The 22,895-nt window shown below is 46.7% G+C and overlaps 1 protein-coding gene across 4 annotated transcripts in view; it reads left to right on the top strand.

The window, feature by feature from the left end:
- ITGA7 (integrin subunit alpha 7) overlaps nucleotides 1-22,895 on the top strand; it is a 438,414-nt gene that overhangs the window by 259,176 nt on the left and 156,343 nt on the right. For all 4 annotated transcript variants that reach the window (XM_069653721.1, XM_069653720.1, XM_069653723.1 and 1 more), the window contains 3 exons: nucleotides 14,586-14,796; nucleotides 16,807-17,000; nucleotides 18,662-18,750. In XM_069653721.1, coding sequence (XP_069509822.1) covers nucleotides 14,586-14,796; nucleotides 16,807-17,000; nucleotides 18,662-18,750 — 494 coding nt within the window. The remainder of the gene's footprint in view (nucleotides 1-14,585; nucleotides 14,797-16,806; nucleotides 17,001-18,661; nucleotides 18,751-22,895) is intronic.

The following is a 22,895-nucleotide window of genomic DNA, read 5'->3' as shown; positions in this document are numbered from 1 at the left end:
AGTACCCCTGAGTATGCACCAATCCGTAGGGGAGAGCTCATTTCTAATGATTTCAAGCAATAGTAAAGATCCAGGACCACCAACCAATGATGGCGAGGGACTGCAACAATGTACACAGTGTTCTGAGATCCTGCATGGCCAGCTGGGTGAGAATGGTTTCAAGCGTGTGAATCTGCGGCCCCTGTGTGACCTGGAAAACTATGGTCCATAATGTGAAGCTCTGCGTGCCCTGCTGTCAGATATGTGGAGTGTGCGTCCTTTTCTCATGCAGGGCCATGCGTGTGTAGTCGTGATATCTGGGAATTGAGTCGTGAAACATCCAGCAATGCACGCTGATCTCAGACTGTGTACTGGGGATCATGGAGAGCTTGTGGGGGGAGGAGGGATGAAAGCTGCGCATAAGGTGGAGTGTGACGACCAAACCACAGGCATGTCTCGCTAAGCATGATCCGTGATATGATATGGCATTTATAACGCGCCTTTACACAGGTGTCCCTGATTGCACAGACTGTCTGTCTGCCCACTCCTCTAGGCTCTGGGTGTCATTCCAGGCTCCAGGGGGTCGGGGGGGTGGAACATGAGTAGGGAGGCAGCCCCCCGTCTCTATGCTCAGTCCACTTGGGCTTCACTGGAGAAATCCTTTCAAACACGTACTGGGGAATGAGGGGAATAATAGCGTTAGTTTGTACAGCCAGTCCCCCCCCCCAGACTAAAATGATGCTTCGGTATCAGTGCACGGTGAACCCCGGAAAAGACTATGCTTATGTGACGGACACACCTGTCGCAGGATCCTCTGCAGATCTGCCTAGGTTCCCCACGTCCGCAAGGGCACACGAACCTAACAGGACTCAACCCTTTAGCCCCAAGGCATGGTGCCATGCCTTGGGCCAGGCCTCCATTCTCGGGCTGCCCAGTGTCCTATCTGTGTCACTGAGAGACATCGTGCTGGCTGCCTCTGTGACTCTGCCAGTGCCATACTCCCACTGGTCCCACATTGCCACTGGCGTGAGTCTGCTCCCTGCAGGTCCTAAGCCAAGACCGCCTTCTGACCAGGCACTGAATCACTCTGGTTGCCAGGGCCTGCCTGCCCTCGTCAGTGTCTCAGCCTATACCCAGCTGTCCCTAGTCACCCTCCAGCTGCCACTGCTGCACCAGTGCCTGTCTGCTCCCAGAGGGACCTCAATTAATGCCACTTAGCCTGAATTGCCACTGAGTGGCACTTCCGCACAGGCCTCCATCTGTGTCCTTCTATCAAGATGCAGTGGAGGCTGTCATTTGCAGCATCCCAGGACCGCATTGCTGTTGTGGCACGGCCCCTCTCCCACTTTCAGTTCACATTTTGAATTTGCCATCACACCTTTTATTCAGCAGGTCAGAGGGGGTACCATTCAGTAGAGCCGGGACAAGACCCAGAGCCTGGAAAAGCCCTCAGATGTAGTAATCTGCATGCATAGAGAATGGCACCTACCTCTAACCCTCTGGCTGTTTTGCCACCTCCTTCTGCAATGACAACTGCTCCATGCGCCTGCCTGCTGTCACCATGCCTGCTCACTGTGTTTGTGATTTCATGTGGCCTGTTTGTGCTGTCTCGAGTCAGTCTCTCTTTTGCCAAGCCATGGGGCGTTCTGCCTGTATGTCCTGTGGCTGCCGGGTTCCACGCTGCTCCTCAGTGCCGTCATCCGTCATCTCTTTCACTCATTGCTGTGGCTATCCATGGATTTGCAGGTGCATGATGGGGGCGGGTTTCGCCGCTTAACGTTATTAACTCAAATGAGCACCCTTCATCCATTTCTAATACCCTCTTCCTCTCTCTCTCCAATCGCCCAGAGCCCAGGTGGTGACCCCATGACGCCTACTCTAAAATGATGTGACCTAGACAGTGATCCGCAGACCACAAAGGTCATATACAAGAACACACTGTTCTCAAGACCCCAGGGATGCAAAAGGATCCCATTCATGTATGGGCTGTTCTCTATTATTTTTGGGCAAGGACCCAGAAGCCTTTGCATTGTCTGTTGTCTCTAATAGCTGACTAGCTTTGGATTCGAATAATTGACCCTCTTAACACCAGCCACAGGAAAGAGCATTCCTAGCACCCCCGCACCAGGGCTCACATTGGCCAAATGCTGGTGCTCCTTTGGCAGAAGCTAACTAAGCCCCCAAAACACGATCTTTTAGTTTGATGTGAGGGCCTGATAGGCTTGACTGGTGTTCAGGCTGACGGTGGTTTGCGGAGCAGAGATGTCCTTCCTTGGCCTCTCTGCCCTTCTGCCCTAGATGGAAGGGACTATATTTCACCCCTCACCTTCCCGTCTTCCATTGTTGACCCACCTGCACCTTGCTTTCTGATCACTGCTTGGCTGAGCATGCCCTGGAGAACCAGATGTGCATGTTGAAAAAGAGGGGGTGGTCTGCATGCAGCAGCAGTATCCCAGCTCTACCCCACCACCACACCTCCCCCTTGAGCACCTCCTCATAGACCCTAAAGTTTCCGGCCGCCGGCACTCCGCCCTCCAGGGGTGCATCCAAAGGAGCTAGGAAGCTTAGGAAATCCCTTTTCATGTTTGCAGGTGATATGTCTCCTCCTTGTCCCAGTCTGAGTGCCTGCACAATCCAGCTCTCTGTTTTAAGAATTAAAAACAAAAAAACTGCCTTCTGCGAGCCGCGACACAGCATCAGTGGGCCTCTGTGGTGCTGAAGGCGGTCCACAGAGTTGTTCAGCCTGGTTTCATCCATTTTGCTTTCCATTATGAGTTGGGATTGATCCAGCCTGCAAACTCTCATTCCCAAATTTGCTGGCACATTTCCCATAGTACTCTACGCTTCCCAACGCTAGGGGGGACGTCTCCAAGCTTTCCTCATTAACTGGAGCCTTGTGCATGATTCACACTTAAATTCTTCGTCGAAGGCAGTAGTGGAAGGAGACCAACTAACAGTGGGCACCTCAAAATATATAGTATATCATGTGATCTTATAGAAAGGCAGACACTTAGAATGATCAGAGTACACTTCATGTAAACCTGTAGTCACAAAATCAGGCAACTACACATGTACAGAAAAAGGGCTAGATTATTTACCAGTAATCCCATTACTCTGAGTCCTTCTCCCACTTGTTCCAGTCCTTACTCATTCAAATGTACCCCACCCTGCGAGACCGGCACCCCACTGTTAATTGCTAACATTTAATAAAAGAAAGTCTTCTTCCGTCTGACCCCTCCCATTGGGCTTGGGTGGAGTGTAGGACCGCAGGGCACCATGGGTCCACTCACCAATACCACATTAGTGCCGTTCTCTCCAATATTGACTCAGGATGGGAGGGGAAGGCTCATAAGAATGGCCATTTTAAGGACGAGACGGCCATGCCCAAGTTACATCTGTGCTGTTGGAACCAAAGTACCTCAACTGAGTTGCATGAGAAAGGGTTCAAGTGAGCCTTGAGACACTAGGCAGAGAAGAACCGCAAGTGCTGTGCATAGGAGAAAAGGGTCGAAGGAGGAGGAGTTCTAAACCTGGTGCCTGGACTAACTGGTTTCAAAAGACTAACATGGAAAGTGGGGTGTACTTTCAACTGCTTGGGCAACTTCAGCCATACTGCCACTGGATTTATGATTTTCTCAACCTGAAACGGACCTACAAATCGAGGACTAAATGTATTCTTCCCCTTAATTCTTAAATGTCGGGTAGAAAGCCACACTAAGTTTCCTACCTCGTACTTAGGACCAGCTTTCCTTCTCAAATCCGCACACCTTTTATATTTCAACTTGCCTTCCAGCAGTACCTTTTTTGCTTTATCCAAATTCTTCTTCATCACCAACAAATGTTCCTCCACTCCAGGATTCCCTGAATCTTCCAAAACCTCAAAACTCAAAAAACAAGGATGAAACCCACGGCCCAAATAGAAAGGTGACATAGAAGTAGCATCCTTATCACAATTGTTGTAAGAAAACTCAGCCAACCACACCAAATCAACCCATTCCTCCCCATCTTGTAGATAACACCTTAGAAATTTCTCCAATTCCTGGTTGACTTTCTCTACTTGTCCATTAGCCTCTGGATGATACCCTGAAGTCAAACTAACCTCTACCCCAAGTTTTTTTTACAGAAGGCCCTCCAAAATTTTGAGATAAATTGAGATCCCCTGTCTGTGAGAACTTTACAAGGAAGACCATGCAACCTAACCACTCCTTGCAAGAAATTATGAGCCAGTTTTTCCGCAGTAACCTCTCCCTCCATCAGTAAGAAATGCGCTTCCTTAGTAAGAAGATCCACCACAACTAAAATAGTTGTACAACCTTTATCCAGGGGAAGATCACAGATGAAATCCATGGAAATAGTGTGCCAAGGTCGAGGAGGAACAGGTAATGGCTCCAATAAACCATGCGGCTTCCCAACTTGACTTTTTGCCTGTGCACAAACTGCACACGTCTTGACGAAGTTCAATGTATCTTGACAAACCTTCTCCCACCAAAAATTCCTTCGAACTAACTCCAGCGTCTTCCTGAAACCTGGATGTCCAGACAAGATCGATTCATGGCAATTCTTCAAAACCGTTTCTCTTAACTCAACTGTGGGCAAATAAAGCTTGTTATCAAAAAAAGGTAGACCCTCCTTTAAGCTCCTTGCTGGATCTAATTTCACCCACTCCTTCATCTTCTGTAAGGACATAGACTGGTGAACTTCGTTCAACACATCCATGCTTTTAAAAACTCCAGCTAACAGAAAACATTCAGGAGCAATAAGAGGTTCTGGCTCTTGAACCTCTTTCGCCTCACTTCCAGGAAATTGACGGGATAGGGCATCCGCTTTTCTGTTTAAACTCCCGGGTTTAAAGGTCACAACAAAGTCATAGTCTGCAAAAAATAAGGACCAACGAAGTTGTCGCGAAGACAACGTTTTATCAGATTTCAAAATCAATACATTTCGATGATCAGTAAGTACAGTTACCGTGTGCCTTGCCCCTTTAAGAAAATGTCTCCATTCTTCAAAAGCGCACTTGATAGCAAGCAGCTCACGATCTGAAATCGTATAATTCACTTCCGCTGCAGAACATTTTCTAGAAAAAAAAGCTACTGGATGTAACTGACCAGTTGTTTCATGTCTCTGTGAAAGTACCACCCCCATTGCTAGATTTGAAGCGTCCGCCTCCACAAAGAAAGGTTTAGAAAGATCAGGATGTATTAAAATTGGACTGGTTGTAAACCTTTTCTTTAATTCTTGAAAAGCTTTTTCTGCTTTAACGTCCCATTCGAATTTTACTCCTTTTTTTAGCAGTCTTGTTATAGGAGCAACTAGCCGTGAAAATCCTTCTATAAATCTCCTATAGAAATGTGCAAACCCTAAGAAACTCTGTATATCTTTAACCCTTGTTGGGGTAGGCCACTCCTGAACTGCTTGTATCTTCTTTGGATTCAGTTCCAAACCCATAGGCAAAACTATAAAACCCAAGAATTCCACAGAATCTGCATGAAATTGGCTTTTTTCCAACTTGCAAACAAAAGATGTTCGCTCAATGTTTGCAAAACAAGATGAACATGTCTCTGATGTTGATCCAAATCTGAAGAAAAAATCAAAATGTCTTCTATATAAACGACTACAAAAATATCCAAGAATTCTCTAAAAACTTCATCAATAAAATATTGGAAAGCCGCTGGAGCATTGTATAAACCAAATGGCATCACCTGATATTCATATAGTCCAAACCTGGTCTTAAACGCTGTTTTCCATTCATCTCCTTCTTGCACACGCACTAGATGGTAAGCTCCCCTCAAATCTAATTTAGAAAAAATAGTGGCTCCCTGAATTTGGTTAAGCATTTCTGAGATGAGAGGAAGAGGATACCGGTTCTTAACTGTGAACCTATTAACTGCTCGATGATCTATGCATGTTCGGAGGGTTCCAGCTGGTTTTGGTACAAAAAAATAAAGGTGAGGCTGCAAGAGACTTAGAATGATGAATACATTTTTTTGCCAAGTTCTCAGTTGGATATTCTTTTAAATAGTAATTTTCTTTCTCTGTAAGAGCATATAACCTACTACTTGGCAAAATTCCTCCTTGCTCTAACTCAATTTTACAATCGAAGGGCCTATGAGGTGGTAATTCTCCCGCCACTTTCTCATCAAACACATCCTAAAAGTCTTGGTAACATTGTGGAAGTTGTCCAACAACTGCTCCTACACCATGACCTCCAACCCCAAACTCAGCCAAAAAAGTAGACACTGAATTAATCTGTTTAACTCCTTCCTCAAAAGACCTTCCAAAGAAACAGTTCTCTTGGCAGAAATCAGACTGCATATCAATTGTCCTGGCACTCCAATCAATCAAAGGATTATGAAGAGTAAGCCAAGGCATTCCCAAAATCATCTTTAACAAAGGAGCATCAATTAACTCAAAAGATATCCTCTCACTGTGACCCCCTGTTAATTCCAAAATCAATTAACTAGTTCTGTGGGTAATAGGACCAGAAGAAAGAGAAGTCCCATCAACAGCTCTAACTTGCCCAACAGCCTCATTCTGAATAATGCAGATTCCCAAAGATTTTGCAAGACCCCAATCCATAAAGTTCCCAGTGGCTCCTGAGTCTACCATAACTGGACCTTTTCCCTTAAACTCCATCTCCAAAAACAAGGATACATCCACTGTGATATGAGGAACAGCAGTCTGCACGGTGTTGGCAATCTGCTGCACCTTGCCCGTTGAAGTGGAATTTTTTCTCAGAGTGAAAGGACAATTCTCTAAGAAATGGCCACTTCTTCCACAATATAAGCACAGATGGTTATCTCTCCTCCTAGCCCTTTCTTCCTTGGTTAAAGGACCCTGGACCTTGGAAGGTGAGTCATTCCCTTTAGTCTTCATATCCACTTTAGGTTTATCCATTTTAACTAGAGACTTAAAGTCACTCTGACTATGACGCCGCTCCGCTTTCCTTTCACTCAAACGAAAGTCTAATTGAATAACCAAAACTTTCAGAGCATCACAAGTAGAGGGGCATTCTACAATTCCTGTTAATACATCCTTTAACTCATCTCTAAGGCCTCGATAAAACAACGAGGCCTGTTTATCCTCGGGCCACCTGCTTTCTAACACAAGGGACTTAAATTGTGTAATGTAAGCAACTAATTCTCTATTACCTTGTTTCAGCTCTAAAAGTTCCCCATCAACCTCCAAAGATATCTGCCTTCTGTCGAACATTTTTCTGAACGTCTCCAAAAAACTAGAATCATTTCCCAAAATTGCACTCCTTTGAGTCACCAACAACCCTGCCCAAGCAGAGGACTGCCCAGTGAGATAAAACAACATGAAAGTTACCTTGGAGGCATCTGTAGGGAAGATCTCAGGTCTACTCATAAAATGTAACTAACATTGAGTTAAAAACACCCTAAACCTCTTAGAGTCTCCTTGATAACGTTCAGATGGCGCCAAGCGAACCGGCATAACTAAACTTCTAACTCCTTCACTAGCATGTGAGGGCCGTAATAAATGGGATAACCGATCACCTCCCTCCCTTACTAACTCGGGCAGAGAACCTGCACCCCCAGACATCTCATCCTCTCTCCTTAATCCCATCTGTTGAATTTGTGCCACTTTTACACTCAAGTCATCCACCTTCTGACTAAGTGAAGCATTCTCACTACGAGATATTTTCAACTCCTCCCGTAATTCCCTGATCAAAGATCCTAAAGCCTCCATGGAGGTCTTGTCGGGGTTCATGACAGCTCAGGTGGGCTAAGATTATTGACCTTTCATTCTGTCAGGCTGAGAGAAATCCTGTGTTTGCGGAAGCTGCTGAACCCCCGATAATCCCCCTGAAATGTAATCCTCGGAACCAGATTATACTCGGCTTTGTTAACTACACCCCAAAGGGAAAGGGGGAAGTGGATAACATAAGAAACACCAGGTTGGCGACGTCTAGATTAGCTGATGCTGAACCTGCAGGGAATACATAAACACAAATCCTCATATTACTTACTTAACCTTAGGTTTTGAAAACTCTATATCCTTAACTAAAATGGAAAGAATCCTACCTGGTTCTTCTCTTTAAGTATCTTAGAGAAGATTGAAGAAATTGCTGAAAATATCTTTCTACCTCTTTTCTTGAGATTCTTGAAATAGACAGCAACTCCTTTGTATTAAGCAACCTTATGAGCCTTGACCTTTGCCATTAAAACTGTATATTGTTCCAGTTATGATAGGCTTAAAAGAATTCTGTTCTTCATTCTTTTCAATTGAATTTTAAAACCAGCACACGCGATAATAAAGTACATTGTCTCTTGAAGAACACGCACACTTGACCAAAAACCCATAGAAACTTTTCCGCGCACATGCGCAAAAATACACACAAGTTGAAGAACACACGCGCTGAAGACCACACGCGCTGAAGAACACACGCGCTGAAGAATTCACGTAGCAGTCTTTTGTCGCACACACGCGCTAAGAACACACGCGCTAAAGAACACCCGCGCTGAAGAATTCACGTAGCAGTCTTTCGTCACACACATGCGCTAAGAACACACGAGCTAAAGAACACACGCGCTGAAGAATTCATGTAGCAGTCTTTCGTCGCGCACACGTGCTAAAAGGTTCACGCGCTGAAGAGCACACGCGACAGTTACTCCACGCACACCAGTTAAGAGTTCTGACACTCGCAGGAATCCAATCGTACGCAAGATGATTAACACGCCACCAAGCTCACACTTACTTCCAAATGAAGGTTAAAAGTCACGCACCCTTTTTAAACAGTATGACATTACAGTTCTACACTTTTCTTTCTTAAAATGTCACAAAGAAAATCTGAGAAACAGATTTGCATATCCAAATGAAAGTCACTTAACTTTAGAATGGTTTTCATAGAACTTCTGAAACTCTCCTGTCAACCTGGATACATCTCCTGAAAACCCCCAAAAGAGTAGCCGCTCGACTGCAAGGATTTGTAAGTTCAAATCCACTAGGCCCAAGACTTCTGCAGGAGCAGCTACTAACACGTTCTCTCAGCTGGGGTTACGACGATGAAAGGCAGAGAGTGACAGTTTAGAATGTTCATTGTTGTCCTGCTGTCCTCTCTAGCCAATCAAAGCTTCTATTGGGAAACTACATCTTGCCTTGGGCCAGAACCAGGATTCTGTATTGAGAAGTTAAGGCCAAACCTACCAAAGTAGAAAACTTCCAACCCACACAGAAATAATCTACAATCCTCAAATAAAGGGGAATAAATAAAGGAAAATAAAGGAAGCCTGCCAAGCGCTGAGTAAGGCACAGAGCAGCAACAAGGAACAAACAGCACTGAAGTTGCAGAGAGGTAAGCCGCGCAGCGGCTACACGGGACAAACAGCCTGGAGTGCTGAAGGCTGTAAAGGGAAAACCCACCAAGTGACAACATGGGACAAACAGCCTGAAGCACTGAAGTTGCAGAGAGGTAAACTGCAGAGCGGCTACACGGGACTAACAGCCTGAAGCGCTGGAGGTTTTACAGGGAAAACCCACTGAGCAACCACATGGGACAAACAGCCTGAAGCGCTGGAGTAGCAGAGACGAAAGCTGCGTAAAGGCAATGCAGGACAAACAGCCTGGAGCACTGGAGGAAGCACAGGAAGGAAGCCACAGAATGGCAGCAAAGGAGGAGCAACACAGAAGCAGCGTACAAGAAAGGCAGAATGGGTGAAGTATAAGGACAAATACCTGGGTGGGAGCGCTGAGCTAAGAACTAATCCTAGCGTTGAGACAAAAGGAATCGGTTCTCTGCTGCAAGCATATGAAATGTGGAGATCGGATGTGGAAATGCTGGTATTCCAAGCATCTTGAGAACTAGAACGCTGCATGGAGCTTTGTGACACCATGTTGGTAGAAGCCAGAGAATGCTGTAAATGTGGGGATAGGCGCCACGCAGGCCAGAGGGTCCACAGGCTTCTGATCTTCACACAGCGCTCCCATAGGCATTTGTGGCCTGAAGCATAGATACTGCGGTGCCATGGGGCGTTCGCTGTCACTGCCTTGAGGCTTCCTAGACAGATGCGGGTTGCCGCTGTGCAAAAGATCGCCTCTGGTCGAATGATAGTGGGGGATCCATCAGGCACCACAGGCACTGGCAGGCCCCCCGAAAGCAGCAGGTGTGGTCCTGGACTGGTTGGCAGGGAAAGCAGGGAGGCATTGTGGGTTATTGGAGACGGCTCATCGCCTTCGTAATATAGTAGGACAAATGCGCAGGCTCAGGCAGTGTACAAGTACGTCTAATTTATTCCAACTGCCTAGCTCTCTTTCTATATGACACTTCCTTACTATCCTGTCTAGCAACTTTAATCCACTCATATAAAAATGTGGATGGACCGGCACGACATTACAAGCACAAAACAAAATCAGACCTATTTACCTGTAGCAATCAGTGGTGTTCTGGCCTACAGGGAACTCTGGAGATTTCTGGGCGGGCCTCTGAACCATGGGCCCCTTTTGTGGGTACGGCTTTCTTTCCTACTGCTCTTGCCCTCTGTCACCCCAACCCATCCTTCCATCTCCCCTCATCCCTCTAAAGCAAAACATTTGTTATAAAGCGCCCGGTATGTTATTTTTCACTCTTATTACATATGTACATTTTTTCTATTGCATTTTAACTACCTTTAAATCCCTATAAAGAGACAAATGTGCTTTAAAATTCCCGATTTGGACCCATTTTTGTAACTTATCTTGGGTGGAGAACCTCCCAAACCCTACTTAGAAGAGTTGGGCCCGCCCGCTACGTTTAGTCGCACTGTGTAATATGGGGCCACTTTGAAAAACAATTCCAGGGCCTTCTTTTGGTTCCAAGTCTAACCCTGGCAGTAATGTATACCTGTCTATGAGAGACAGGGAGAAAACAGGCGGAATCATGTTGCTCTAAGACTCCTCCCTAACCCAAGTCAGAGGGAGGAAAATGTTTATTTGTATTATATGTTAACAGAAGGGTGCCTGTTTCGGAGGGAGGGGCGCCTCAAATGACCAAGGGCTGGCACAAGGAAAAATGACGAGTATGTTATGAACTAAAAGAGGCTTTCCTCAGATTTACCTGTCGACACATCTCATTGGAGATGTTCAGCTGCTTGTAGAGCTGTTTATTGCAATTGCTGTTGATCAGTCAAGTTTCCAGAACTTTAAAGCAGGGCTCGCTTATTAACACGATTACTATGCCATAATTGGAGGCTCTGTGCTACTCCAAGATGAGAGGGGTGTGGCATTCTGCGCTGCTCTTCCATGAAACCAATCAGATCACTCATCAGCCTGAATTGGCCAGTCTTTTTTGCTACAAAACTCCTCCCTTTTCTTTTCCTGACGTCACTCGCAGGCAGGCGATGTAGTTTTTGTTTGTGGCTCTCCCACACTTGAATCCATTTTTACTTACACAGCATTTCACAAAGAATGTCCACATTGAGAATCTGGTATGTGCCACATGAAGAGAATGGGGAGGGGTCTAGCTTCACAGGTTGTCATCCATAACCCACCCCCAGCCCCCAAAGTATAACATCCCACTAAAGGAATAGTGTAGAGGAGAAGAGAAGTCATTTTGAGGCCACCTGTGACTCTGGAGGTCTCTGAACATGTTACAGGTGGAGAAGCAGACTTTGAGGCCCACTGTAGCTGGCCGTGTGTTTGGGTGTGTCACCCTAGCAGTGGAGAGCACATTCCGTGGCCCCTATGACACCCAGTGTGTCCTCTCTGAAAGGCAGCTCTTGGGAGGGCAGCAGAATTGTGCCCATGCCTAGTGGGCATCATCTTCCCGCTAGTTTCACAGACTGCGCCACTGCCCCTTGGCCTGCCCGCGCAGGCAGACATGCAGTCCTCCATCTAATACGGGGAGTAGGCAGGTTTGCACCATCCTTTAGGAGGGAATCTACTCAGGGACCAGAAAGAGCCATGAGAGACTGCGGATTGCAGGGTCTGACAGTGGATGTGTAAATCCAGCATGGCTACTCATGCCAGTTTAGAAGGTGGGTGTCAGATCATTGGGGTAGTCCGCGCATCTTTATTCGTTGTTGTTTAAGACTTCTGGCATGAAGAATGCCAAATGTCGCCTGGCCGAGTGATACTTGTGGGGTAAACCCGACCATGATCCTGTGCGTCTTCTGTAACTTGCATCCCTGTGCCACGCCTCATGGATATGCACCTCAGCCAGACCCTTTTGGAAAAGAAGAAGGATGTTTATTGAAGCTCTAACATTTATAGGGGTCCTCAAAGGGAACCTGCATCACAAAGGATTTGCTGAAGTGGGCACTGTGTTGAATGGCTCGGAGAGGCTGTGTGTTTGGACACATGCGACCATCTCTTTGGTGTCTAGCTAGTAAACAACTATCTAAATAGTGTCAAATTATTTATTTTGCCCCCGTGATTGCCAGATAGCGATTGGATGTGTCACTGGCCTCTACAGAAGCGGCCCGTGGCTATGGCTGACCCGGAGGATAGCGTGACTAGGGCAATCCATTGGTAGCATCATGCAGAGTCATATCTATCTAGCTTGAGTTGACTGATAGGTCCATGCTGAGGCCCTGCTGAAGATCCCTCAGGAACTGCACGGACGGTGGAGGAGGACAGCACCCCCGGAATAGACGAGAGGCACATGTGTTGGATACGGGGTCCCGGTGCTAGAGCAACCCACGTCTAAAGCAACACTGAGAAAAGGCTCACCTGAGACATCCTAAATTATGTTAACATTGATTTGAGGAAAACATTTATTTTGCAAAAGAGAAAATAAAATGCCTTTTTTGACAACCAAATACAAGGCATGTTCATGCTGGTGGATTTGGAGGAACAGCAGATATGATAGTGAGATTTCAGCCACAGTGTAGGCAATTGCCTTAAACATGCGACCCAAGAGGTGCCTCGCAGGAGAGGTCTTTCTTGGGTGCGCCCTAAAATTACCAAGCAGTGTCTGATCAATGCCCGCAGAGTTGAGGGTCTTCACATGAGGTGAGAGTTATTCTCTCCCTCGATATTCTACCTCTGCTCTGTTTAACTCCTCTGTGTGTCTTTGCTCCTCAGCCTCTGTCCCCAGCCTGACACAAGCTGCCTAATGTATTTCTCTTCTCAGTCTGTCCTTCTCATTCCCTCTGCTGTATCATCTCCTTTTGGATTTATTCCTCTCCCCTGTAATATCTCCTTCTTGCATGCCAATCATCGTCATTTCTTTCTCCCGGCCCTCTCTCTCGAGCTGTCACTCACCATCTCCGCTCTTCTTCCTCATTTCCTGTTCTGTAAATCCCCTCTTCTATCTCTCACATCCTCTTCCCACATCCTTCTTTCCTCATCTTTTTCCTGCTGGACACTGCTCTCGAGAGGTACCCACTAATAACCGTGGGTTGTGAGTGGGGTTTGTGATTCCCCGGGTCCTTTAGTCTATGGATCATTGGGAGTTGAGACATCCTGATGTTGCTCCCGTGTCACTCCAGAATTTTGCTTGTGTGTGTTTTTTGTGAATATGATTTTTCCCTGGGAAAACCAAACCCCTTGAGAATTTTGCTTGTGTGTGTTTTTTGTGAGTATGATTTTTCCCTTGGAAAACCAAACCCCTTGAGCTTCTTTCCTTGGGAGTTCCGGAGAGCTAAGAGGTAGCGCGATATATAAGTCGGTGAGGAATGGTGCCCAGTCATTGCAGGAGCCATGACCCACGTGAGGATTGGCAGGGTATCTCTAGCTAATAGCGAGGGAGACTATGGTCTGTTGGCCTTCTCCCTAATGTGAGTCTGCCTGCAATTCCTTGCAATCTTGCCTGCAAAGTTGACTGCCTCCAACCCCTACTGTTTCACAGCCCAACCAGACCTCAACTATATTTGCCGGGTCTGTGGCTCAGTGGACTAACGCATCCCCTACAGGGGCCTGTGTTGAACCTCATTGTCAAAGGTTCGAATCCGTCAGGTTCACTCAGCCTTTCACCTATCCGAGGTCGTTGAAATGAGCGCCATTAAGTTGGGTAACAATCAACATCTGTTATCTGTCAATGGCACCAAGATGTCCATCTGGGGTGAACCTGTGCTCTACAAACACACCTGCTATGATATGTTATATCTTTCAGAAGGACTGCCACTTGGAAAGGGATATTCCATGCAACTCCCCAAGATATCAATCGCCCTCATGAAGACTCCTCCTGGTCAAATGAAATGTGCCGCCACATTGGCACCTTGGTTTCCTGTGTGTGCCACCCATCCCTTTTTTACATATACCATATGAATACCCTTAAACAACGACTAGCATTTTACCATGTAGTGTCTCAGTGAAGCACAGGCAAAAAAAAGGCAGACACTACTTCCCACCAAGAGCACGCCTGGCAAAGTACTCCAAGCTTCCAGCGGATGCTACTGGGGAATGAGTGTGGTCATGTATAGGGGTAAAGAGCCCATTGGAGAGCAAAGGGAGCCACAGCAGGGAGGGTCCATGTTAATCCTGCCAACCAAGAGGTATAGAAATTCCAGGGGTTTGGGGCCCTTTCTTGTTCTGCGTTCACTGTGATGTTGTATGTGTTTTTGTTTCTGTGAAATTAATGGATTTTTCGAATGTTCTCCTGATAAGTGGACGTTTGCCCACCCCACCACCAGATGCCAGTAAAATATCTACCATCCAACCCTGTTTCCTAGGCTTTTCAATCGACTCAGGGAAAGGTGTGACTCGAAAGCACGAGCTGAGTTTTGTGGCAGGTGCTCCACGGGCCAATCACACCGGGGCTGTGGTGATCCTGAGGAAGGACAACGCCAACCGCCTCGTGCCGGAGTTCATCCTGTGGGGTGAGAACCAGCTAGCTTCATCATTTGGTTACTCCGTGGCGGCCGTGGATGTGAACAGTGATGGGTGAGTCCCAGGCGAAGCGCGAGCACCACTTGGAAACTGACTATTTAAATCCCATAGGATCCGCTGGCGGGTTGTGTCATAACATAAGTCCAGTAGGCCATCTCAGTTAACAAGTCACACGTCACATCACAGCACCACCTGGCGGTCATAACTGCAACCTCACTCTCAAGGATGCAAGAGCCACATACACCCTCATTGGGGTTCATCAGTTTCATCAGTGCACTGTAGTTGAGAATCTTGCCATGGGAGCATTGAGGCATGTGTATCAAACTCCCTTAATATTAGGCTGGGTTTATGGAAATGCTGTGTATATATAGTGGTGCCCTGTAAGAATTTTTATTAATAGCTGCGGTTTGCATGTTCGGCATATGGACAGTTTTCCATAAACAGTCTGCCTGGGGACTATATATTTTTCTGGGGGAATAGACTCAAGTCACTGCAGGAAACTTAATGTCCCTCATTGAAGAAGCACAGCCCTGTCCAGCTGGAAATAGTCTCCCTTAATATCTAGCCCCTTCACTTTCGTAGAAACATTAATGTGGGCGATCCCTTGTAGGCCTTTGTGAAGAGATGGGGTTACTGGATGATCTACCACCATCATAATGCCCCTGTCCTCCACCCTATCTCCCTGGAAGGTCTCAATGCTAGTTCGGTTACCCCATGCCTGGGCCCATTACGCACTCCGAACAAGCCATGGCTCTGGGAGACCATTAACACTACCAGTGGCTGCCCTACTACACATGATTCTTTACTTAGAAACTTCAGATGGGCGAAGAGGAAACATGCAAGCACCTAGGATACGCTGGCCTTTCCTCTCCATTCATGAAGCTGATCTGGGCATCTGATGGGATTGGTGCTGCTTGGTATGGTATGGTATTGTTTATTTATATAGTGCCTATACACAGGGAAGTCCTTCAACGCGCTCAAGCTTAGCTCTACAGAGCTTTCAGAGGCACCGGCTAGTCATTACACCTCCCAATTTCCCTATAGGCAAGTCAGCCTCCAGCAAGATGATGGCATCATTCCCATGAAATGTGAACTTTACAATCTTTCTTTGGTACCATATGTTTTTCTGAGCATTTCTCTACACAGATTTGTTTACTACACGTTTACCCTATTTCTCTGCAAAATTCAGGGATAGAACCCCCACCCCCTTTCCTCCTCCCTCTACCCGCATTTCAGCATGAAATATGTCCACACCCAAAAAAGCATTGGTAAAAAAAAAGACGCCCCGTGGACGACCTATTTTGTCATCCCGTTCCTCCTTCGGACGAGCTGAAGCCTCATTGCGTGGCTGGAAGCCGAACCGTCATCCGGAGAAATATGGAGGCCAGGTCACCTGTAGCATCAGTGTGGGGTTGTAAGAAATGCGTGCTGTTATTTAGGCCAACCACGCAGTGACCTTTCATACGTCCAAAGGCTGTCCTCGAAAAATTGTAACAGGTATCATACGGTGCAGTGACTTATCAGCAAAGTCTACTTGTGGCTGACCGTGGGGAAGTATGCTACAGGAAGAGCCATGCCGTATTGTAACCTAACAAGCGTGTGCCTTTAAAACATTTGATTTCTTCCCCTCCTAACTCTTCTTCCTAACCATATGGTCTGCATTTAGTAAATCCCTGCTCTTTGAGCCTACCCAATCTTTCTTCCTACGAGCAAGGAGGGACGTTTCACGCGGGTGACCCGCCCACAGCAGGGGCTTTAGCTGAGGCGCCAGGAGATCTCTCCTTCAGGGGGATAGTCAGTGTAAGAAGGTTTGAAGAGCAGGAATTTCTTGGCTCCTTCACGACTGCCTTGTATCTGAACTCCGCTCCACCGCAGTGAGAGCGCCCTTACAATCAGGCACCTCAGATCAGGCTTAGCGACAAACATCACCTGGCTGCTTCTCCTCAGACACTCGCATGGTAGAGTCCTACTACTGTGTGCCCCTGCTCTAGCACGCTTGTGGCATGTTGGCGTTTTGTACTTGAAGACTAAGCCGCCTACTATGTTTTGTTAATTCTTTTTCAGCTGGACGGACCTGGTGGTGGGATCCCCCTACTTTTTTGACCGCAAAGAAGAGATTGGGGGGGCTGCCTATGTTTATATCAACCAGGCGGGAAAGTGGGGCAACGTGAAGCCAATCCGCCTAAACGGCACATACGACTCCATGTTCGGGATAACGGTCAACAGTGTGGATGACCTCAACCAAGACGGGTTCAAAGGTAAACACAAAGAAGGACTTTGAGCATTGGTTATTATGCTCAGGGTTGTTAGCACGATGTTGGTTGTGGACCTCTTATAGTGGAGTAGAATATGGTGGATGGGGTCTTGAAGAATTCTAAATGTTTTCAGTATGTGGGTTATATTACAAACTTTGGTGGCAATGTTACAAAACTTAAGATGCATCAATATTTAGGTTGCAGTACAGGAGATTTCGATGGCAGTGGTAAGAATTACCAAGAACTCACAGTGATTAGACTTGTGTAGAGGAGATTATTGTAGTGTGGAGCTGAGGAGATTTGCAGTGTACCAAGGGTAGGCTTTGAGGAGATGGGATTAAGATACTAGTGGTGACGAGGGTCTTTTCCTAATTACTGGGTTCTGTTCAAGGAGGAGATTGTGGTACTGTTGAGGAGACACAACATGCCCAGTGGTTGGGTTTGTTTTGTTCACATCTCCACGGTGTCTGTGGTGAAGAGCTCCAAAGATAGCATAGTGTAGCTATCTCTTCTGGTGGCATTCATGATGGCACAATGCTCTGGGGACTTGTAGACTAGACAGTAATTGAATTGACAACATGGCCCCTATGTATATATCAATGTCCACTTTCCTGTGGGGAGGATGACAGTGATGGGGATTTGGCCTCAACAAACATCATTGTTGGATTCTCAACAGACATGCTAGTATTGCTGGCAGTGCGGCATTCCTTTCTGGCAGGTTTAATAAGATGTAAAAATAGTAACCCGACACATAGAAATTCCCAATGACCCATAGGTAAGTTGTGGCAGTGTTGTTTGGGGCAGGTTTTTAGTAAAGTAAATGTTAGTGGTGCCTAGTCCAGAACTGAGGTCCAGGTGAGCAGAAGATGGTAATGGTTGTTATGGAGTACATGTGGTCCTCCTGGGCATATTCATGTGAATGAAATCAAGAGTGGTGCTATGGTGGCTGGGCTTCAAAGCATATGGCTATGGTGGCACTGGCCCTGAATTTCCCAAAGGTTGCAGAGGTAACCGTGGTGGTTGTTTGAAGGGGCAGCGGTGTGGTTGCTTGGTTGCAGAAGGTTATAGACCGTGCTTGTTGCATGGAGCTCCAGTGCTAGTCTTTAGTAGTACATGTGATGGTGGTTATTGGAAGCTCAACCAAGGTTTCATGATAGTTGAATTGCACATGATAACATTTCATACAGGACTCACCACATACCGGTGTACTTCATAGACCATTTTGATATGATATGATATGATAGGTTATTTATAACGCGCTTAATACCCAGAGGATTCTAAGTGCGGATCGAGGGATCGAACCTGTGTTGCTACGTGTCATCTTGTTTCCAAGGCGAGCATGTTGCCCCTGAGCTATCCTCCCGGGTATGAGGACAGCTCTTTCTGTCTAAGGACTGTCTTAGCCCTCGTTTTAAACAGACGCACCTCCCTTTCTCATTGCCAAACCCCTGCTTTTTAAAATGACAGGGGTGTGCTTTTCTCTCAATGTGAAAGGGGTCACTCTTTGTTTCTGTTTCACCACTATAAATGAGTCTATATTGCAATGTACCTTCCTAGCACCTTGGCGGTTGGTCGTCTCTGTGCCCTCTAATGAGTGTATGAGCAACTTTTGGTTTGTCTCTGTGCTGGGAATCCTAATTGTGTTCATTTTCTCTCTTCGACAGACATTGCGATCGGAGCCCCATTCGATGGATCCGGAAAAGTTTACATCTACCATGGCAGCAGTTTGGGAATCGTTACCAAACCAGCCCAGGTACATGCTGCAGCGCGTCCAAACAGAGGGCCGGTGGGAAAGGGGAGGCCAGGACCTCACCAGGGTAGGGGGTTCGGAAGGAAAGGGAAATAGATGAGCCTGAACCCCTCTGAATATTCAGGTACACGTTACTCCATCCATGGAGGGAATGCAGGAATTCGCCGTAGATAAGGCCTATCGCGCTCATATGGTTGTCCTACTCAACTGCAGGGGACCAGGTTTAAGGTCCATCTAGTCCTCTTTCTACCTTTTGGGAAAGGTGAGTGGAAGGATCTAAAAACATTCCTTTGGTGCTTTAAAATACAACCCTCTCTCTGGGCCTGTGAAACAGTGCCCTCCACCTCTGTCCCTTCATTTGCTGTGTCTTGCATGGAGGCCTGGCCTACCCCTCTGCTTCCACAGTGCACGTGACCCGTGCTACACCCTAGGTGTGTTATGGATATCCGAGCGCCCTCTTGGCTGATCTGCATTGTGGTTGAATGCACACATGAATGTGTAGCAGATTGAGTGAACAGCCATTTGCCCTGGGTGGATGCAGGTATGATGTTAAAGTATATATTTTTTAACATTCTAGGTTATTTGTGTAGTGCTTATACCACCCAAAGTATGTATCAAAATTATGAGGTTAGTATTTTAAGCAAAAAGGATATAGATGAATAGTATTAGTCTCTGTTAGTGCAGAAATCTATGTTTGGGGTTCTTTTGCCTTACTTTGTGTGTCCCCAAATGTATTTTCTGGCTTCTATGTTTTTGGACTTTTCTCTTCTTATGACTGGATAGACTTCTGCTCAAGTCCCTTTGTCACTGCAACCTTTTTTCTGATGTGCTGCTCGTAGTAGCTTGTAGCCAGTGCCTTAAGTGACACTACAAATTGAGCCGGGGCTCATTGAGGGGGCGTGGCCTAACAACGGGGATCTTGATGGCCCGTTAGGCCACGCCCCTTGTCGAGCCCCGGCTCAATGGGCTACTGGCACCCCTGCCAGGCAGCCTTTTGTAGAGATTAGCACCCTCTCCCCTATGGGGGAGAGGGTGCTGATCTGTGCATTTATTTTCTATAGGCTTGCCTGGCAGGGTACAGCGCCTCGCATATTCAGCCTTACTGGTGATGCTGCCCCTCGCCAGCTGGGGAGGGGCAGCGTCACCATTAAGGCTGAAAGGGTGAGGCCACTGGAAGCAGAGGCCTTTTTCCTAAAGACTGAAACTCCAGCGAATCCACGGGAGATTCAGTATTTAGAAAGCAAGGCCTCTGCTTCCAGCGGCCTCACGTTTTCTCCATAATGGTGGCGCCGGCCCACGTGCATCCCTTGATTAAAGGGATGCCTCGCAGGTGCGGCGCCACCATTATGGCTGAAAGGCATTTTTTTCTGAAGCCTGAAGCTCTCGCAAACGAGCGACAGCTTCAGGCTGTAGAAAAAAATGCCTTTTCGTGTAGTGGCCGGGGCTGCCAGGGGAGATTAGTGGGCCCCGGCAGGGCCCCGCCTCAAAACGAAATTTCGGAGCCTGCCGGGGCTCAGCCCCGGCAGGCCCCGGCCCACTTAAAGCCCTGCTTGTAGCCCTTCAAAATCCAAGCCTGGCCAAATGCTGCAAGCCCAAGGCTGTCAGGACTGTACTGCACTGATGATCTCTAGTGAGGGTGAAACCAGGTATGTAGTTGTCCTGGCAGCCTTGCAAATGACTCTCTTGGGTTGATAAAGCTTTGTATAAAGTAGCACTGCCCTCTTAGACAAAAACAATTTCCTGGAGAAAAAGGTTTGCATTTGAGTGAATTTGCATACCCACAATGCCTTGCTGTTGTTGCTCAGAACTGGAGGTGAAATTCCAGCGATGGCTGCTACGGACTGTTGTGAAATGTGTGACTTGGTTCAAATTAACTTTCCTACTACATATGTATATTTATATGAATTGTTATTTTGTAACGCACTTAATACCAGCAAGTGGTTTCTAAGCGCAGGATCAGGATTCAAATCTGTGTTGTGCTACATTGTCTTGCATCCAACACAAACGCGTTGCCCCTGAGCTATCCTTCCTCCTCCGCTGAACTGCTGTAAAAATGCGGTCATGTACTTCCTGAAAAACTTCTCTGAAGGCTAAGCCGACAGCCCATGTCATGGGAGATGTGATGGGGCACAGGCTCGAACTGTCCTATTGGCCAACAGGGCAATGCCCGAGCTGCAAGCCCAACATGCTAGTGGGGGCCAGTTTCTTTCTCATCAAAGTGGGACATTTTCATGAGTTACTTCATTGTGCAGCAACTAGGTTTGACCAGAGTAATTGAACAAATATTCTCGTGCAATTTGCAACATAGTGTACCAAACGCTGCCCCTTGAGTTGTACTCAAACAATCTGTCACAAAAGGAACAGATTGCACCTTGGTACCGTGGGCCACTATTTCACTGGTGACCATACCAATTAGAGGCAAGAACTGAGAGCAGACCAGGCTTATGCTGCAGACCAGGTTTACTTTCTGTTCTTCCTGTCACTTTGCCACTCTGCCAGAAGATAGGCTGCTGAGGGTTATGTGTGGGTAAAGGTGTGGCAACACCCACAATGTGACCTACCCCTCCCAGCAGCCTCCTGTTGGCTACTGGTAGGAGAGGTGTGGGACCATAGGTGAGATTGCAAAAGACCAGAAGGTTCAGGAGGGCTTGCGAAAAAGAATTGAGGAGACTGCCATTGCATCGCAGCGCAGTCCACCATCACTCTCCCTCCTGGCCCGCAACCTGCCCAGGTGCCCTAGTAGGACTTGTCTTCTGGCACGCTGTGTGCCTGATGCCCAGTGTTTCACTCTCTATGCTAAGTACTTGGGGATTGGTTCTGCTTAATGTAAGGGAATTTGGGGCTGCAATTGGCATATAAAGTTAGCATCTGGGCGTTCGAGGCTATATGTGGCATAATAAGCTATACTTTGGCATAAGATAGCAGTAATGGCATAGTTGAGCCTTCATTTGATATATGATAGCAGCACACAGTATGACGAGCAATATGAAGCTGTGACTGGCGTAAGATGGAATACCGCGTTATGTGGGGCTGTACCTGACATACGATTACTACACCCCTTTATGAGGTGCATAATTGCATACGATTACTACACCGCTTTATGAGGTGCATAATTGCATACGATTACTACACCGCGTTATGTGGGGCTGTACCTGACATTCGATTACTACACCCCTTTATGAGGTGCATAATTGCATACGATTACTACACCGCTTTATGAGGTGCATAATTGCATACGATTACTACACCGCGTTATGTGGGGCTGTACCTGACATTCGATTACTACACCCCTTTATGAGGTGCATAATTGCATACGATTACTACACCGCTTTATGAGGTGCATAATTGCATACGATTACTACACCGCGTTATGTGGGGCTGTACCTGACATTCGATTACTACACCCCTTTATGAGGTGCATAATTGCATACGATTACTACACCGCTTTATGAGGTGCATAATTGCATACGATTACTACACCGCGTTATGTGGGGCTGTACCTGACATTCGATTACTACACCCCTTTATGAGGTGCATAATTGCATACGATTACTACACCGCTTTATGAGGTGCATAATTGCATACGATTACTACACCGCGTTATGTGGGGCTGTACCTGACATACGATTACTACACCGCTTTATGAGGTGCATAATTGCATAAGGTAACAGTACTCGTCTTTTAAGACTGCACTTGTCATATGATGGCAGTGCCTTCACATGTGGGTCTAGAGCTCCCACAGGGAGCCTTACCTTGCCTACAATGGCAGTCCATAGCATGTAAGGCCACACTTGGCATGCTGTGGCATTACTGGTGATTTGGGGTTGCAGTTGGTATATTATGGCAGTAACTGGACATGTTAAGCTCTACCTTACATATGATGACTCGACCAGGAACGTGAGGCTAAAAGTGGGGTACGGTGGTAGTTACTGTGATTTCATTGACTCACCCTTTGTTTTGTGCTAGTGACCGAACAGGCTTGAAATACAAAAAGGAGGCGAAAAAGCACCAGATCAAAAGAAGAATATTGAAATCGTTTTTTCTCTCCAAAAGATCTGTAATTTAGCAATCCTGCGCATCTCAATCTGTAAGGAGTTCAGAGTCCCGCCGTATTAACCTGGAATGAACGACACATGTTTCTCCCCCCG

Source organism: Ambystoma mexicanum, chromosome 3q (genome assembly GCF_040938575.1).
Source record: "Ambystoma mexicanum isolate Mex_15411 chromosome 3q, UKY_AmexF1_1, whole genome shotgun sequence".
Lineage (NCBI taxonomy): Eukaryota > Metazoa > Chordata > Amphibia > Caudata > Ambystomatidae > Ambystoma > Ambystoma mexicanum.
The sequence above is the reverse complement of the archived record's forward strand: the minus strand, read 5'-3'. Positions and strand labels throughout refer to the sequence as shown.